This window comes from Aythya ferina (genome assembly GCF_964211825.1).
Source record: "Aythya ferina genome assembly, chromosome: 13".
Lineage (NCBI taxonomy): Eukaryota > Metazoa > Chordata > Aves > Anseriformes > Anatidae > Aythya > Aythya ferina.
This window is the reverse complement of record NC_140311.1, coordinates 7,925,514-7,945,326: the sequence shown is the minus strand read 5'-3', so window position 1 is coordinate 7,945,326 and position 19,813 is coordinate 7,925,514. Positions and strand designations below refer to the sequence as shown.

The 19,813-nt window shown below is 46.2% G+C and overlaps 1 protein-coding gene across 2 annotated transcripts in view; it reads right to left on the bottom strand.

Annotated features, from left to right (window-relative positions):
* The window catches only part of GPC3 (glypican 3), a 145,979-nt gene that overhangs the window by 17,011 nt on the left and 109,155 nt on the right, over positions 1 to 19,813 (bottom strand). The window contains exons 7-8 of one of the 2 annotated variants that reach the window (XM_084535134.1): positions 9,506 to 9,659; positions 6,167 to 7,326 (exon numbers count right to left, since the gene is read on the bottom strand). In XM_084535134.1, coding sequence (XP_084391260.1) covers positions 7,277 to 7,326; positions 9,506 to 9,659 — 204 coding nt within the window. In that variant the 3' untranslated portion in view covers positions 6,167 to 7,276. Of the gene's footprint in view, positions 1 to 6,166; positions 7,327 to 9,505; positions 9,660 to 19,813 lie in introns of those variants that run through there. The other variant, XM_084535133.1, reaches the window with a different exon arrangement.

The following is a 19,813-nucleotide window of genomic DNA, read 5'->3' as shown; positions in this document are numbered from 1 at the left end:
GACCCACAAGAGCTGGCAAGACTGACAAACCTGGCTTTTGCAGTTCAGAAGCACTCAGCTGCATGAAATTCGTTGATACAGAATAAAGCCATCTGGGTTCTCCTTAGAGCCATGAAAGGCCAGGAAACCACAAGGGCCAGGGATGCATGGTGAAGGCAGAGCGCAGCCCACCAGCATCCACCGCGTGGGAAGGACATCTCTCCTCCAGTTCACAGCTCATTTATCTCCCTGTGCGAAGGGTCGGGAAGCTGGTGGAGGTCCATCAGGGAATTGGTGGAGCCAGCGCTCGGACACACCTGGTTCAGTTCATGTTACTACTGGTGTTGGCCCCAGCGAGGACGGCAGATGTGCACACACAGGTCACAGCTAATGCAGAACAGTTGAAGAGAGCTTCTTCCTGACGAATGATGAATTCCCCCGTTTCTGAAGCGCACTGAAAGTGAACAGAGCAGTGTTGACTCAGTAACCAATCGTGTCCTGGTAATACACGAACTGATGAGTGATTTGCAGTCCAGACCCAAATGCAAGCTATTTTTACTTGCAGTTACAGCAAGACAAGGGTTGGGGAGAAGAGAGAAAGAAACATGAGTTTCATGAAACATGAAAACACTGAGTCCTGGGAGATTTCTCTGGAGGAGCATCCCTCTCCCTCATTCCTTTATCTTTTCAGCAAGGGCTAGAAAGACAGGCTCCTTCCAGACCAGGTTTGTGTTTCCAGCTGCTGGAAAGTATCAACCACCAGTGCCAGGTGCTAGGATCAGGTCCATGTATATGCACTTGTATTCACAGAAAAAAGTAAAAAACTGTTTTCAAGAGTGCAATGCTCCATCTGCATCCATCCTAACCTGATGGATCTCGGGTAAGGAAATCACTACTGTGTAGGCTCTCACTCAACCACATCTAAGTAAACATCAGCTCCACAGAGCCTTCACTTGCTTCCATAATGCAATGCTGCAGCTTGCACTGCTAAGTCATTGGCGTGACATCCCATGTAAAAACACATATTTGTTCAAATTCAATGAAGGAACGAAGGGAACCAAGATGCCAGGATTTTTAAGGCAGTCTGGAGAGTTTCAGCATTTCCCATCTTCTTCCCTTTAGGGCTCAAAGGTACTGTGAAAGTTGTACACAAGTTTTCTAGTAAGAGCTGACTTCCACGGTCCACCTGAAACAACATCTACCCTCTTGGGCATCTCTCTCAGGCTAAGACGATAGACAGCAATGCAACAGCCCCAGCTGAGAGCCCAGGACCCACTCATAGACCCTTTCAATGAGGCAGGGTCATCTGGACCAATGTTAATTGTGTTTGCAGTTTTTCCACATAGTTTCCCCAAGATGTGTTCTGGGCAGATGCATGTCAATGCCATCCTAAGCCAAGCTTTGTTTAGGAGTCCTTGATGGATCTTAGTTCCATGAGTTTCCCTTCTTGTGTTCTCGACTCCATACAACCTCCGAGTGTCCCTGCTGCATGATGTCTTTCACATTCAATACTTGTTGCCTGAAGTCCAGTCCCCAGCATTACAGTGGCATGCTCCAAAGGATCCCAGTGTTGCCAACCCAGTTGTGCTTTCGAACAGTGGCTGTGGTTTCCACATGCCACCATTTTGCAGGACTGCAGCCACAAATCAGCTGCAGTGTTGTCCCATGGCTACTCTCCTTCGGCAGTACTCTGGTGGTCAAAGAAACCTGGCCATTGAGGTATAACCAGAAGCAACAAATTGCAATGTGATCACAAGGATGAGCTAACAAGGGCACCTGCCTTTACTCCACATCTGGGCTGAAGACAATGCAGTGAGGTGTGCTTATGTAGAAGTCCACAAGGAAAGGACATAGGCTGTGCCAGCCTGTCCTGGACTGCAGAAGAGTGGAAACACTACCAGTAATGAAGGCAGCCCTTCTTCACGCAGGACACATCCATCATTTTCTGAGACCAGGAGCCACAGCAGACATGGGACAGGACAGGGATGTGGGACAGCCCAGTCCAACACACACGGGACATTTGTGGGATGTTTTACAGCTGAGGGCCAGCACACTGACACAAGTGCTGGGCACATGCAGCAGCTGGCACAGCTGGGACATGCCCTGGGGCAGGAGCTCTCTCCTGCCACACCAGGAAGGGCTGCTCGCTGCAGACTCATTTATTACATCACTGTAATCACTGTTATCAGCTTACCTGCAGTAGGGCATTAGTAAAAGCCAAGCCACTCACGAAAGGGGCACCCTCTCCCATGTGAAAAGTCAATCAACACGTTGTATTGTTATCAGGCTTGCAGACAAACCTCTCTTTGTATGGCAAACGGCACAGATATGAAGCCCTGACTATCAGCGTAAGGTTATCTTGTCAGTCCATTAGCAAGTACCACCTGCTCTGCTTCTGTCTGAAATATCCCTTTATTTTCATCCCTTAAAAAGAAATCTATCTAAACTATTTTGTCTCTCCCTGAAGAAAAATAGCACGGAAAGAAGTTTGCATTGAGTCAGGAAGTGTGTTTCGCAGCTTCAGAAGAACTCATGCATTTTCAAGCCACAGAAAAACAGATTCATCATTCTTTAAAGATAAATATGACTATCACTATTGCAGCTGGGCAGATCTTTGCATACTTGAAATTGTTTTGATGCGTTCAGTCATGTATAATGTCGCACTCAGTAACGCTTTAAAGATACATTAGCTCCCAAATTACACTGTTGAAAAATGTCTCCTTAGACACTCTGGCACAACACAAACTGTTATTCAAACTTGCAATCTATGTTTAAGCCTGAACAGAGGGGAAAACCTTTTGCCAGAAGAGTAGCATTACAAACTTCTGGGACTAAAAAGCAACCACAGATTTACAAAGACTTGTGCCTTTGTATGATGTAAGAGCAGCAAATCATCTCACCTGACCTTCAGTATATCTCAAACTGTTAGATTTCAGCCAGTCACCATATACTGAAGCCAGGAACCAGCATAGATTGGAGATTCCAAAAGTATTTAGACCAATTTCCTCTCACATTGTGAATGTGATGCATTTGATTTATGGCTACACAACTATCAAGGATTAAAATGTCCTCCACTGATCCTGCTTTAAAAAACCTGGTACATTATTCTTCGCTTTGGGTCATAGGGAACCAAGGAAGTGGAAACCAGCTCCTAAAAATGCAACATACAGATATCTCAGTCAGATTTAGACCTGCTACTACTACACTGAAAATATTTAAAAAAAAAATACAACTCAAGACCAGAAAAGTAAGAACATGGGATTAACATACCTAGTGGATTTACTTACTGTTTTCATGGATGTTTTTGTACATATGCAGTACTTTGTAAACTGCATATTTATTTTACTAATACGTGAGCTTTCTAGTTTTTCAGCTGTGGACTTACCACTGCTTTGGAGGAATTCTCAGCATACAAGTTAAAAGCAACCTTTAAAATGTACACATTTTATATACTGTGAGGCCTGAAACAGTCACACCATCACAAACAGCCATCTGAAGGGTCCTATAAACAAGCACATCTCTGAAAGCCACCAATAATTTTCCTAGTCTCTCAATTAAAAAATAAAATAAATTGTTGATTTCAAAAGTGAATTAGTGAACTTGACACTCAGTTACAGTTTCAGCCAACTGCTTTGCACGACCCCCCTTCTCTATCTTCTTGCTTGTATTTGAACAGTGACAAAGAATTCTTGACTTCCAACCAAATTTTCATTAATAGGAGAAATTTCAACAAACACAAACACTTGAAATAGAAAAGCAATAATCAAGCTATTGCACTGTTTTAGTTGGTACAATTCCAGCTCTTCCATCAGGATAATCTAGCTGACATTCGGCCTTGTCAGATTTTTGCCCTGGGACAGGATGAATGTCTTGTAAAACAGCATGTTTCTGCTATCCTTGCTTCAGTCAAGCATTCAACAGCACCGTCGTTGGAAAAAAAGTTGCTGCTACAAAAAATATGGGTAAAAGTCCTAAAGCTTTTATTAGAATAGGAAAAAAAATAGCAGAAGGATACAGCTTCAGCTCCAGGATTACAGCTCCAGAACAGCTCACCTAGTCACAGGAGACAAGGACAGGGCACCTCTGCTAAAGGTGGGGCAGAGCCCTGCACAGTAAGTGGGTCCTGCAACAGATCTTCCTGCTGTACAGCACGAAGGCACAACAGCCGCGTGTCCCCACACTGTCAGCAGAATCCACACAGACAGGGACATTTTCCACCTGCTGAAGGAGTATTTTGAAGTAAATTGGGTATTTGAAAATGTCTCTCTCAGCAGACAGATAAACATCCAAATGAACCGACTGTCCAGGCTCGGCACTAAATCAGGCAGAGCAGCATCAGCAGATATTTGCAGCTCAGATACGGGCACCCTGAAGGCATTTACAGAGAAACAATCGCCATAATAAAGAATCCAAAGAGATGATCTTGTAAATATTTTAAATGCCACTGGGCTGCCTCCAAGCACAAGCAGTGAGAGAGCCCCAGCAGACGCCCACGCACTCACAGCACCCTTGGTGCATCCACCACGCTGTCCTGTTACATGCAGATACACCCGCCAAGCAGCAAAGGTGGCCAAAAAGCCTGAGGACAACCATTTTCCAGTACAAATACCCACTTCTAAAGGAAACGTTCCCACAAGAATGGGCTGTAGAAACCACGAGGGCTGCAAACAAACTGACCCTGCCTGGCCTCGAGAGCTGCCACTGCCCAGCACCCACACCCCCTGCCCTGACCACAAACAAGCAGCTTGGTGCTCTTCATGGAAAAGAAATTCAGCTGCCATAGCAGCAGCAGCATCTCCTGTTCCCTGCCACAGCATGGGGATGGAAGGAGCTCAGATTCCCAGGATGTCCAGAAATAAAACCGGGAGAAAATGGGGGTAATGAGAGGAATGCAACCAAATAAATTTGACAAGACTTTCTGAGATGACCCAGCCTAGAGGTACACATCAGTGGCTAAAAAGGCAGAAGCTATTAGAGTTACAGAACCTGGAAAAGCAATGAACACATAGTGCTGATCCTGACTTTCATCCAGCACCCCAGTACAGCGTGGACTGCTGAAAAAACACACAGTCAGCTTGGCTGGGCAGCAGAAGCTGCAGCAGAAAGCAGGGTGCAGAAACAAGGCGCTTTCTGAGTACCACACCAGCAATGGGGCTCAAGCTGCAAATTCTCTCTGCCCTTATAAATAACCAAGGGAGATGAGAAAGGCAACACTCCCTGTTATCCAACCTGCATGAACAGCCAGGCAGGGGAGCTGTTTTACACACACACACACACACACACACTGCCAAGCCATCTTTATATATCTTTATTGCATACATCTATCCTTATACATCTCATGGGATGAGGCCAACTTCCCTTCCCAGGATAAACTATTTCTGCTTAATTCTGCCAAATCCATCTGTTCCCAAGACAACTTTTGTTACTGCCTTACAGATATTTTGGAAGGGTAAACCTTCCCCTTTTCCCCTGACCCCAGCTGCTGGACTGCTCAGGATGCTCCCAGGTGATGCTCCTGCCACTAAAAGCACCATTTTCATCCCAACAAACTCCCCAATAGCATGCAAACTGCCCAGGGCACCACATCCACCACCACTGTTGCAAACCACCTGAAAAGGTTGTACCTCCTCTCCCACAGCCCCTGCTAAAGCCATTCAGCACAGGAGCGTCTCCTGCACCCATGTTTTATTTTCAGGCTTCCTGGCAACCGGCTTGTCAGTTATAAGTGGCATCTTGAGTGAGAATGCCGGAGGTGAGCTAATTAGCGGGTGGCTGTCTGGAGCAGCAGTGAAGCGCCAGCTTCCCCAGGCTCTGTTTGCTTTGGGTACGTGGTGTAGGATGACTGATCTCAGCAGAGTGCGAGGACATGTTTGTATCATAGATTCTGGAATACATTTGCACTGACTCGCAATTTGGGGGAAAATACTATAATTTATTCGCTGGCATGATTTGCCATTGGTGTGGCATAAATATATGCGTGCGTATGTACACATCTCTATTTTTGGAGCTCCGTGCACAGGGTGCCAGTTCCACGGTTACTCCATTGACAAACAGGAAGCGCTCTTCACTGAGCTGGAAGGCTTTCAATCCTCCTCTTATTGTAAACATTATCTGCCTTCAAAATCCTTAATGTGTTGCAGATGTGACAAACAATAAAAGACCTATCATAAAAAAGTCTGCCATCTCCATGTTTCCCACTGGGGCAACATAATAATGAATTTATTAGCATATAGCGCTCACCAACATATGTTTATAGTCACTCACAAACTTTTGACTTGACAGTTTACAAGTATGTTTAAATCATTAAAGTTTAAGTTGACTGTCCAGTTATTACAGGGTCATTATAAATAGGAAACAAAGGTTACATTTTATACAACAGGCGATAAATCAAAACTAGTCTGTATTCAAGACTGACTTTTTTTTTTCCTCCTTTTACTCTTTTTTTAGTCTCCACATTTTCCAAACCTTCAGAGGGACACCTCGCTGAGGCCAGCACCGAGCAGCTGTTTGCAGTTATTACCCGACAGGACTGGCAGCACCCGTGCCGAGGAGCGGGAGAAAGTCTGACTGTCAGGACAGATGCACTATCCAAACGACCTGCCTCTTGGGTGAGACAGCGCTGAGCTTTCTCATGCAAAAGCCACCGAGATGGCAAACTGACAACTTTTTCATTCTACCTCCAGGCTGAACCAGTGCCTGCCTGTGCTCAGCGGGAGTCACCCACCTCTCCTGCTCCCTGTGTCACTGACAGGACAGTCAGTGGGATGCACATCCTTTTGCACTCCACTTTGCTGCAAAGATTCGGTGGCAGCATGATGTTTATGTGCCTCGTTAAAGCCTTTATCTTACAGAGTGATCCCATTACAAATGAGATTTTAAGGCAGGGCCAAGAACCTGGGGCACATGGCCCAGACGCGGTCCACAACCTCACTTCACAGGACCACATGATTTTTTCCCTGTTACCCTTGGATAACAGGATGACACGCTGCAGAGCTGCCTGCCAAGTCCATCTGTAAGGCATAGTCAACCCTTAGCGAGGGAGGAGTTCTCTGCTGCTATCACAGGGCCAGGGATATTTCCTCTTGAGCTGAACCAGACCTCTAAGAAAAAGAAAGCAAAGCACCCGTATGCATTCCCCAACAGCAAACCTGAAGACCAGCAGGGAAGCATGCTTGAAGGGGGTTTGCATGTTTGGTCACCACTCTAGGACACATGCACTGCTGGCCATCCAGCCACCTTGCTGCCTGAGCACTGCATTGCATCCAGCATGTGATAAAAGCAGGGAACCGTCAGCAGCTCACTCCCAGCCGCTCCCAGTCCTGTGTGTCTCTGTTACAGGGTAACCACCTTGGGAAAGAGGGAGATAAAGCTACGCTAAATGTAAAAGTTTGTTTCACAAAGTATTTCCAGATTTCAAAGCCTGGCATCATTTCAAATCAGCATGCTAACCTAAAATTTAGAATTTGTGGAACAGGGGGAAATGTGGAATGGTTTCTGGTTGCTTTTATATTCTTATGTACTTATGATATGATGAAAAAAATTAATTGAAAAATACCCTTTTCAAAGTGAAAAGAAATATTCTTAAAATGTTGAAAGTGAGTATTTCCGCACCATCAGCAACTTTTCCTGGGCTTGTTTCCAACATAAAACTTGAACAGAGTCTCAATTTATATCCAATACCAACCAAATATGATTCTGCCACTGTCAGATCAACTTGCCTTTCTGCTCTAAGACAAAACACACACACACAAAATTGCATGCTCAACTGAGGAAGATCCAGAAAGTCTCTGTGGCCACCATGATGGCACAGCACATGTCCTCTAAGGCCAGCTAGAGCCTAAAAGCTGTGCTGGTCAAACCCAGTGCTCTTAGCAGCCTGAGAGGCTTAACCTGATGAGAAGACAATGCCCCAAGCCACTGCTGCTTTTTCACTATGTAAAGTTAATGTTTACCCAATCCGTAGCAAAGTCGGCAGCAAACACCCTCCAGCAGAGTAGCGCAGGGAGGATAAGCCCTCTTTCCATATAACATGTTCACATACCACAGTGACAAGAGAGGTCTAAATTGCTAGACAGGCAGGTTATCTGGGAGATCAATACAGTGATTAAACTAGCCTAGAGAGATAGAAGAAGGCAGAAAGGATTATATACACAGTTTCAGAGATCACTGATGATATTATAAGGAAAGCTATAAGAGGAAATTAGAAACACGTTAAAATAGCATAAAAGTGTGACACAAAGATCATGGAAAATGAAACACGTATCTCTGCTCTCAACTCAAAATAATGTGGATCACCTGCATTTCCTTAACATACACTTTGATATTTAGTTCTTGGATGAAAGAAAGGACATTTTATCCTTCTCCAAATTACATATTTCTCTTTCAGACCTGGACTGGAGGACTTAAAAAGCCTTTTCCTTCCCTTAACCAATATTTGAATATATGTATTTTATATATTTTACATAATGTGTCAATAATCTTTGATATGAAACTGGCATTTAATATTTCAGCTCTCACTTCATTAAGGATATTTTAATTATTCCAGACCAATGGAAGGGAATTTATAAACATCTGTGCTTCGTTTAAGAGCCCAAATTTGCCTCTTAAACTTCAAAGCAGTAAAGCTGATTTTATCCAGGTTCAGTTGTCTGGTCTCTCGAAGAGCAAAGCGCAGCACTGGAACCAGCATTAATTGGACCAAACCTCCAGCCGCAGACCCACGTTCAGCAGACACCACACATCCACAGTGGACGTGGCCTCAAGCAGCCTGGCCTTGCTCATGTGAGCACAACAGACGGTGCTGCTGAGCTCCACGGAGTCAGAAGGAGGACAGCAGCAGTTAGGGGGTCAGGGAGAAGGCACACACCAACAGATTTGTGACTCCCTAAGTAGCAAATGGACCTTGACTTCCTCGTCCCAATGGGTGACCGGGTGATCTTACTAATAATGACCTTACTAATAATATGGCTGACCTTACAAATAATGTAGCCTTGAAGCATCAGGATGTTTTGTGGCCATCTTCAAAGCAACCAAAGACATGAATCATACTGACAGTCAATGCAATTTTAGGCTCCTGAGTACCTAAATCACTTCTGAAAAATGAAGTGTTTTTTTTTTTTTTTTTCCCATTTGTTTTTAAATTACCCGAGTCTCTAAACCCTACATCAGAAACAACCAAGATGTTTTGCTGCAGTCAAGCCATCTTTACTGATTTTCTGAAGCCCTCCACCAAAGCAGAGAAGCTCCCCTTTAAACTCACAAGTGTAGGCAGCAGAGGGAATGAGAGAAGAGGGTGACTGATACCTACAGCCAGGCTGTCCTCAACACACCCCTGCAAAACCCACCTGGGAAGTAACAGCATCACTTTTCTAGCTGCTGTCTCAGGAGCACTTAGGCTAGCCAGCAGGACGCTGAGTACAAACAGCCTCTGGGCCATGGCAGTGGAAAGCTGAGCAGCTCCTCATGCTGTCACCCAGGCTTACAAACCCCAGAGGGACAGCCGCCGCAGGACCACCATCCCCATCACCTGCTAAGAACCGGAGCTGGTTCCTCACTCGCAGCTCTCCATCCCCAGAGCCTCTGCTGCAGTCATCTTCATCATCGCAGTCTCCGCTCTCCTCCTCCTCCTCTGTGGTTTTGCCCATGGCTTTTTGGCGGGGCAGAGCCATCCCTTTGAGCAGCTGAAAGACAGGATGTGACAGTCATTTAACAGCTTCTGCCACCCTCCCTACCTCTTCACCTGTCACTTGCAGGGAGATTGGGTGACAAAAAGAGGACAGGACTGGGTGAAGCCAGAATGGTGAGCCAGAACGCCAGTGCATGCCTTGCATCAAAGCACTGAAGAACTCAGGTTCATTCATGGACAAAACCACACACAAAACCTCAGTGGAAGAAACAGAAGAAAGAAACAAAACCATGCTGAGTATCTCTGATCCTTGGCTTTTCCCCAGTTAGCCTCACACCAGAGGCTGGAGGACATCTACTAGCCACTGAAGCCCAGGGGTCAGCAGCCAAACACATTTCCAGAGTTGAGCCAGACTGAGTCCTGCCGATGACAAAAGATTGAGTCCTGCCTGTCACGACAAAAACTAGCGGCAAGATGAAGCTTTTCTTTTCCCATGGAAGTTGGACACAGAAGCAACGGTGTAGCTGAGCCATAGTCAGTGGTTGAGGGCAAGCAGAAGAAGTGGGCAAGCATCCTTCACCCACTCACATACAGGGAGCAGCTGAACTCAGCCCCAGGCTTAGTTACTGCTATGCCACCATGGGTCTTCGTGTTGTCAATTCAATATAAGGCAATCTTTTGGAAGACAACACTGCGTGGCTGTCATGGATTATCACCTATCTGAGAAGTAACACGTGTGAAAAGAAGTGACAGATCTCTCAGATCCGTATGGTGTCCCACAAAAATAACCTAAAAATCTCATTCTTTACTCTTGAAGTACAGAGGATGCTACTCTAAGTTTTCGGGATCTGCAAGAAAAGAGCAGCTCAGAAAATCAAGCCCACCACGTCCAGAGAAGACTTAGACTGACAGACCAGTCATTCAGTCCTTTGGCAGAGCATGAAGTGGACATGAGAAAATAAAACAAAGAGCTGCTCTCAATCTCAGCCAGAAGTACTGGTCCAGTAATGCCCTCAACATTTCCAGGGGCACTGACACCACTTTGGGCAACCAGGACAGCTCCATACACCACGAATCCTACCACAGAGGTGCAAAGAGCCCTCATCCCAGCATAGCCCTGCCTAAGGCAATCAGCACAGTGATGACAAGAGCACCTACAAACATTCTCCCCCACAGCCAGGCTTTTCTTCCAAACCTCTCACGTTTCCTGATGTATTTTTGAAGATGCTTGTAGAGATGAGCTTTCTAACAGCAGTGGATTAAGGTAGGATTTAACTTTGCTAGGCAGTGACAGAATCTGTAATCCACGCAAAGCAACTCTGGTATTTTCAAGCAGAAAAACACTTCCAGTGCTTTAAAGTCAAGTCCTAACTAATCGTGACAGGTTGCACATTGCTGAGATGAAGATTTGAATACCTCCACTGAATACAGGGTCAGGACTGCTTTCAAACACGGGTGGGAGCTCTCAATGCTGCCCCTTCACGGTGCATGGTAGGATTAGACATCTTTAAGATACTGGCTTCCTCTTCCCACTGACTTTTCTGATTATGCTATTGCTAAAAGAACCCAGCTATTTCATCATAAACCCAGCTTCACTTTGAAAGTGTGAGTCAGCCCATTAATATATGCTGAAAATTTCTATCACTACCACTACACTGTTAAAAGCCTTCTTGAATTTAATCTCAGTATTAAGAAAAATAACAAAAAGGATAAGTAACAGAAGATATTGCAAAATGGGAGCCTTCTGCTTACTTCAGGGGTTTAGTTGTTTCCAACTATTGCAGCAATATGCGTGCCTTTAAAGGCATTTTTTAATATCTGGAATCTAGGTTATATTTTTAAACTATTAGGCTAGCCTTAGAAAACAGTTCCTAAAATATTTAGCTGCTGAAGTTTATACAGTCTTGGAGGAATGCTTTCAGCATCTGGCTCTCTGTCCACAGCAATGTCCACATACCTTATTGTTTATATTAGAGTAGCATAGCATAATGAAAAACAAATGGCTCGACGTGAGACCACTTCAGTTTTCCTGGCCATGCTGTCTGTGTGCGCCATGCCCCACGGGCAGAAGCAACGCGGCAAACCTCTCCTTTGGGCATGCAGCAGTCTGCCCTGTTCCACAGCCGTGCTTTTGTGAACAGAAGACAAAAGGACACTGCAAGAAAAGGTGGTGGTGGTGTGGGGGGGGTGTTCCCTGCTGCATTTCTCCTCTCCCCACAAGCATCCTGTAGCCCTGCAGGGGCTCAGGGCTGGGTGATAAAGACTCACAAAGGTCCATAGCAGGGAGCAATTGAGGACAAGGACACCCCAGCACCACCATAAGCATTTTGGCAACTGCAGCATTAACCTGTTGTTTCTTCTCAGAGCAAGCAGCAATCCAGTTGTGTCCACACACCCTGAACCAGGGATGGCCTGGCTCCACACCCGCGTTAGGAGGTAAAATGCAGCCCATCCCCCCAAAACTCAGAGAAGCTCAGGGGATGAGTTTCTGTGTCCTTCAACAGGCTTTGGCTCAAAACGTCCAATTCGCTCTTCAGGAGCTTTATTTTATTTAGATATTTACGGGCCTTTCCCAGAATATTGCATGACCACAAAAAAAAGCAAAGCAAATGCAGAGTTGGGTGCAGCACAGAGCAGACCTCACACAAACCAAACACGGCAACTGCTCAGGCCTTATCACTCTTTGCATTTCTCTCTTCCAAACTAAGCCCCCAGTGTTTATGAAATGTTTTTAGGGGAAATCATGCTCAAAGGCACGTCGTGCACTGGCTCTTGCTTCTGAGCCTGGTGTTTCTCACACGCCATGGCACCGCGAGACCTGCACCCCACTCCTGGCAGTGATGCCTTTTGTCGGCCCTCCCGCAGGCTGCAGCAGTGCTGCCCCCCCCCCCCCCCCCAGTTACCACACACCTTTTGGGCATGGACATCAAGCCCAAATGTCAAAGGGGGACCAAGAAGCACCATGGTTCATGCAGCCACGTGCCACGGACAGACAATGCCTGTCAAATCCTGCAACACATCTTTACACTGCAAATAAGGAATTCAGCAATAAATAAGCTCACTGTAAATAAGGACTTGGTAAATTACAGAGCTAACAGCATTCCTCAGAGCACTTTATCAGCTGAAAATATAACGTGGGTGTCCCATACCGGTTAGGGCTCATTGCCCCAGTGCACAACCACTAAAAAAGGACACACAAAAAAGCCCCTTGTGGACCAAGGGGACTGCAACCATGTGGCTACAGGATGCTCACTTCTGCATCTGAGGCATGGAGCAAAACAGCAGGGACCTCACCATACATGTCAGCAGCATAACTTTCATTACTCACATGAAACAGCAGAGGCCTAAGGAACTTTCTAGCAGAGAGAATTAAGTTCTGGGACATTTTCAGATTTAATAAGCTTAGCAGGGGGAGGGGGGGTTGGAGGAGGTCAGGGGGGAACCAGAATTTTTCAATTGTTTGTTTTCAAACATTGAAATTACTGAGCATTTCTTGTATTACTTTTTTTTTTTTTTTTTTTGGCATGCTATAAATTAGCAGCTTAATTTCTCTGCCTTTGTAGCCATAATAAAATGGGAACTTTCTGAAAAATGCCACGCGGGCCTCACAAGCTGCACGTCCCTGTGCAGTGGCTGGTGGCCACCCCATGCTGCTCCTTCCTCCACACAGCACAGCCAGGAAGCGGGTGCAGAGGGAGCAACATGAAACACAAGCACAGCCCTGGAGCCCTGTGAGCATGAATGTAACCAGAGCCCCTCTACACACCACAACCCAGGGTTACCACTCACAGGACTCCAGTGAAGCCCTGGCTTTTAACCTGGCTTTATCTGAAACAGTTGGTGCAGTCTACAGCAACATCTGGAGAAAGTGCAGCATCCTCAGCCATGGGGAAGGGAAGGTACGGATGTGGCCAATGCAAGCTGATGGTGGTGTGCAATGGGCACAGTGATGCTTGCAGGCATCGAGACATCCTCAGCCCTGCAAACCTGCCTAGGCATCAGCAGGTGCCTTCACTGTCTCAGCCAGCACCTTTTCTCTAGGAGAGGGGATGTGCTGCAGCAAAACATGACCAGGAAAAATGCTTCAGGAAATAAAATGCTACAGAAGAGAAGATGATCCAGGGAAGCAGTGAAAAATGAGAGGCAAAGAAGGCTTGCTTTTGCTGAAAGGCCACCCCTAAGCAGCCAAATTAGATGTAATGACTCCCATGCAGGCCTTGTTTGCCACGAAGCTGCAGCCAGAGCATCAGCCACAGCCACACTCAACTACCATTACACAGCCTCCACCATGGTCTGCATGCTTTATGAAATTACATTCAGTGGACTGAACATAGCTTCTCTGTCCTTAAATAGCAACTGGAGCTGACTACTACCCTAACATTACAGTTTATTCATGTCCTGTGGTTTAAAGCCTATAGTAAGAGGCAGGAAAATACATAGTCCAGTGATCACTAAAGTAGTATGTAACAGTGAGATAGCTTTAACTTAATCACAATTCACCCAGCTGCAAGAGTTTACAATCATATCTGCTCTTCTTTGCTAAACCATAATGGCAAAAATACACTATAATGTATCCAACGTAAATGAGAGAGCTAATTGTGGGAGTCTGCGCGCATGCACATGTCTCAGAGGTGTCTGCGGGGCATTCATCTCCCATCTGCACAGTAACCACGGAAGGAAGCACGTGGGACACATCCTTTGCTCCTGACTACAAGTTCCACCAGCTCAGACGTGCATCAGTTTTACTTCCAAGCTCATGCTTTTAAATCATGCCCCTACCCTGGACACAAGGGCATTGGCACAAGGGATGCCAGGCAGTCCCAGCTGGTTTCCATATAAATATTTGTTCCTTGGCTTGTCCTGTGGTCTCCCTGAAGCTCAAAAAACAAGCCAGATCAGAACGGTGTGCCGAGCATTTCTGCAAGGAAAGCTCCCTGGGGCGTCCCAGCATGATTTATACAATTATTCATAACCATGCAGTGACCAGACAAAAACAGATGCAGCAACGCAGGGTAATGACTCAGCTGGATTTGGACAGGCCACCGTATGTTGAAATCTTTATAACTCCTCATTCTTAACAACCACTTCACTCAGAGCTCACCAGCCCACCAGCCCACTGAGCCACCTGGTCTTGTTTTTCCAATTTTAACATAAACAGTGAGAGCTGCAACATACTTTTTATCATTAATCTCCCGTCTCCAAAAAGAAATCAACATTGTGTTCCTTGGACTGTAGTTTAATAGCCGTTTTTTCATTTTGGAAACTATGCTCCCAGTATTGCAAATATCAATTTGAGCAATACCAAAATCGTGCCCACAAATTCAGATAAAATATCAGCACTGAGATACAAGCAGTGTGCTCCTTTAGGGCAGAAATCATCCCTTTCAACACACTTCAAAAATATGTAAAGTAAATAGAACAGCCAAACAGATTATTACAGAGAATAGAAGACTTTTAGAAAAACATTTAATTCCTTCATAAGTTTAGGCGGGAAGTCTGATTGATATTTGTAATCTTTTGGTGGACAGAGCTGTCATTTAATTTAGCTTGCATGACTGAAAAAATTTAATAAAAGTGTTCCACTGAGTTTTACTGAAATTCTTCGCATGTTTTTAGTAAGCCTCTGGAATACGATCAAACCTAAAATGCTGGAGAGGATGGAGACTGATCTTGCAGCTAAAATAATATTCAGAATTGCAATATACATTTAATAATTGAGCATCCACATCCAGAGTACTGTATTGCAGAAACTCTCTGGATGCCCAGCTATGTACTGCTCCGCATCATGAAGAGGACCCTGGGAACCAAACCCAGCAGTGAAAGCCAACCTCTGGCTCTGCTAGAAACCTTTCAGAAACTCAACTCAAGCTACCAACTCAGGACTGTCCACAAAATTTTGGATGCCATCCTTCAGGAGCCTTGGTAAGAAAGAGTTTTGCAGGAGCAACGCTGTTCTTTCTCCTTGCATTATGTAAGTCGCCTACACCGACCACATGCTTCCCAACACCCAACACAAAGGCCACCATACTTCCATACTTCCCACACAACCCCTGAGATTCCCAGTAGGTCAGGTTTTTCCATTTTAAATTCCAGTCTGCTGAAAACATTGTCGGGGGGGGGGGGGCATATATCTTATAGCCAATCCTAACCTTTAAATTTGCAACACTGAATAATTTATGGGTGGCTTTTAAATCAGGGCAGCATCATGGGAAAAGTGCAGATTTTCACACGATACTGTTCCCTGTTAACAGCTCATTACAATGTACAGAAGTATATTCCCATTATGAAATACAGCTGGGGTTGTTTTGCTTATGAAGGTCATTATCTGATCACAAGCGAGAATCAAGGCAAGGAACCCATTTTAAAAGCCTAAAGTTGTGGACTTTTCAAAAACTCATGTGTTTTGAATTTTGTGGCCTGATCACGCACAAGCATGCAACAGGGAGAATCGATTCTCTCCACTTCCTTTGCTTATTAGTCCTAGAAATAGCATGGAAAAAATTATCTTTTATTAGCAAATATTTTCTTTATTATTTAACCAGCCTTCATCACTGGATGCATTGATGCCCTCCCCTCTGCTTTCCTATTTCCCAGCTCCGTTCCTTTCTATCCCTTCTGTGGACAGACTGCCTTGGCAGCACAGGAGCACGCACAAGCCGAAACTTGATGCAGCATCAATAGCATCAATTTTACTTGCTTCTTTCTGAGCTCTAGAGAGCTTTCTCTGTCTTGGACAGCAACAAAACACTACGCGTATTACAGAAAAACTCAATGGCACCAAGTACCAAATGCCACTAAAAATAAGGGAATTTAAAGCTTTGTAAACTGTAAACACCAGGATCTGTATTTCTGCCTTGCAAGACTGGGTGCATGCATGCACGCACAGACAGGCATCACTGCCCTTCCAACACCGTTAGCCTGCGGACAGAAGAACCCATTTCAGCAGCAGGATAGTCAAACTGGCAGTTTTGTTATGGCCCTTCTGGTTGGATACATCTTGACAGTACAGATGAGGCAAAGAAGAAGCCTGTTCCTAATTGTACTCCTATTTCAAGCTCAGCACAACAAGGAGCAATTGCTAATCAAATGTTAATAAACTGGAAGCAGGCTTTGGACCTGGAAAAGCCATTTTCAGTGCTTAGAAAAACAATGTGTTGGGCATGTCAGCTGTTTTATCAGCTGCTTGAAAAGCAAAATCTGCACTTCCCTGTGCTGCTGCTTCAAACCACCTCAGGTTTTGCACTGCAGAAGCAATACTCAGCAGATCAGGTCCCAGCCAGCATCACACTCCTGCTCAGGGCAAGGAAGGCTCAGAGTTTGCATCGTACTCTCCAGACACAGTATAAGTATTTTACTCTACTTTTAGTAGGCCCCTCAAAATGCTGTTTCCTGGAATAGGAAGAATCCCTACCATGCTCACCTTGGGTCCACCAGCACAGCAGGACCCCCTTTACTACCTTCACAGACTGCAGAGAAGATGCTCAGCTGTCAGTAAATCAGGTTTCCTGGTCACTCTCCTGATAGCACAAAGAAGCTGGTGACAGCACTGAATTATTGGCCAAAGGGTTGCCCTACTTTATGGATCATCAGCTTAACTCTAGATTAGCTATCAAAACTGACAATATCCCTATGGGTAAAAGAAGACAGATAAAGACCCCTAAATGCTGGAGGTAATTAAAATGAGTCCACACTGGACAGTAAATCTCTGTCAGCAGCAGAAGGGGCTGCCAAGCCGTTATGAATTGCTGCAGCTTGGTGACTGCTGGCCGATGCCCGGGACAGGATGCTCCTGTGAAGGTTTAAGCCCTCCCTGGCACCAGGATCGGCTCCTGCCTGCTCTCCCTCAGTACGGGAGGTGTCACTTCCCTGGCCCCAACAAATGCTTGTTCATCACAGGGCACACATGAAAAAGAGATTACCCGGGCTTTACAACCAGCTCATTCACCTTATAGGCAGTTCCTTCCCCTTCCCCATGCAACTATTTTTGGCTTGTTTTTGTGCAGCAATCGGAAGGACCAGAACAGCACAATGCCAAGTGGGGCCGTGGAGTCCAGCCCAGCCTGCTGAGGACTTGGGGGACTCCCCATCTGCTCCCAGCTTGTGCCCTGAGCCCCACATCGATGTCAATGCTGCAGAAATGTTCCTTGTGAGATGCTGCTGTTCCTTCTTCTCCTTTGTGTTCCTGATCACAAACCACCACTTCACCATCCCTTCCTACAGACCTCCTTCCACCCCCATTAAACACAGGTCTCTTTCAAACTCCACAACCAATCATTAACTTCAACACAGTTGCATCAGGTAGTAGATAATGTTTCAGCACCTTGCTGGAGTCTGTCTGAATCTTTTCCTGCAAGAATAGGACTCCTAAAAGTTACCAGTTCTCTAGAACTAAGGTAGGAATTAAGATTTTTTTTGTTCCTGCTCCTTCTCCCCAACAAAGTTTATCCTTCTACCACCATCCACAGTAGGAGATGACTTCCCTTCTCCTGTCCAACCACTCTACATCACTATACAGGAGAACATGGACCAATTTGTCTACCTGCCAAGCAGCCACCCCTCAGGGGGTTGGCAAGTGAGCAAAGGAGGGGTGTGGGAGCCTATGTGGGCCAGGACCTATCCACTGCTATTATCCATATTTTCCATATTTGTTTAGTTGTGTTGGAGCAGAACCCTGCTATGCCATCCAAAAGGCACTCAGAAAATCCTAAAACACACGTCACCAGCAGATAAAAGATCAGACAACAAGCAGTGACAAGGTAGGAGCATAAGGAACAATACAGAGATAGAAGTGGAGACAACCACCTCATCACCATCACGTCATTCAGACATCAAAGCAGAGATGGCCTCGAAGGAAGGCGCCTTCAGCCTGTTGTTACCTGAGGTCAGGATGCTCCACCACAGGCCAGCGCCCAGTTTAAGTGGTGGGTACAAAAAACACAAGGCGGATGCATATGCACAGCTTCAGAGCATGATGCTTTTACCTCTCAACCAAGCACACATCTGGGCTTCAGTACAGTGCAGTCCCACACCAGAGCACCTAGGAAGACAGGTCGATGTTGTACCACTAACGCACCCTGAGCCACCTGCTAAAAACATTTCCCTGGGCAGGGGACCAGCACGCCGGAGGCAGGCACACAGCACAGTGTGGGTCCCTGCCACCCTCACCCACCTGCCAGCCAGCCCAGCCCCGCTCACGTCAAAGCAGCTGAGAGATTTCCTCTTGGCTCAGGCTCTGGCACACATGGCTGCTCTCCGGCTGTCAGCAACGTCTGCTGGGGCTGCCTGAGAGAAGACATCTCGTCCTTGGCACCAGGTAAGAAACAGAAAGCCGAGAGCTGTGTCGGAAGGTTTTTTTTTTTCCCCTTTTCCTTCTGCCACTCCACAAACAAATCTGTCCCAGCAGCTTCCTCTTTTTCCCTAAAAGCTCCCAGCAGAGAGGGAATTCTCAAATCATGTATTTTTGTGTACAATGTTGTGTTTTACAGAAGGTTGCTACTAGATTACACCCCCGCCCATGACTTCCACCCCAAGGGGTACCCTGCCCTCCCAGGGGCTACTCTTTTTAGCTTTAGTGTTGCATTTGTTTTGTCCCAAGGCCCTGAAAGCTCAGAAAGCAACTGCAAAGAGCTCTGCTGAGCATCCCCAGCTCCACAGGGCTGCCACAGGGGACCCAACAACGGCCTTGCCAGCCACTTACCTACTACCAGACAAGAGAACCCTAGTGCACAGGCAATTACTGAGCTGTTGATTTCAGCAGAGATTTAAATTATGCAGGAGGAGAAAGACCCATAGCTAACAAGATTGGGGGTATCCACCACGGGAAGAGAGAGCAGCAGCCTTCCCTCCTGAGGACACACCAGGGCAGTTGGTGCCTTGCTGAGGCCTGGACATGCACTTAGGAGCTTGGGGGCCACCTCTGCCATCCACCAGCCACCATTCTGTTCCTCAGCCCTGTGCAGAAGGCAAAGCTGGGACACGGGAGCAGGGCTCTGCAGGCAGGACGGGGCCAGCACTGCTGGAGAAGGCGCCCAGCTGGAGCGGGGAGCCCAGGGCCCCAGGCCTTGCTGCCACAAGTATTTATGCACTTCACATTAAACAGGCACTCGACTGAGACAAACCAGACCAGAAGTAATCCCAGGAACGGGGGGTCTCCAGCCTCTATGGTCCCTAATTAATGGCTGATGGCTGGGCTGGCTCCTGGGCAAGGTC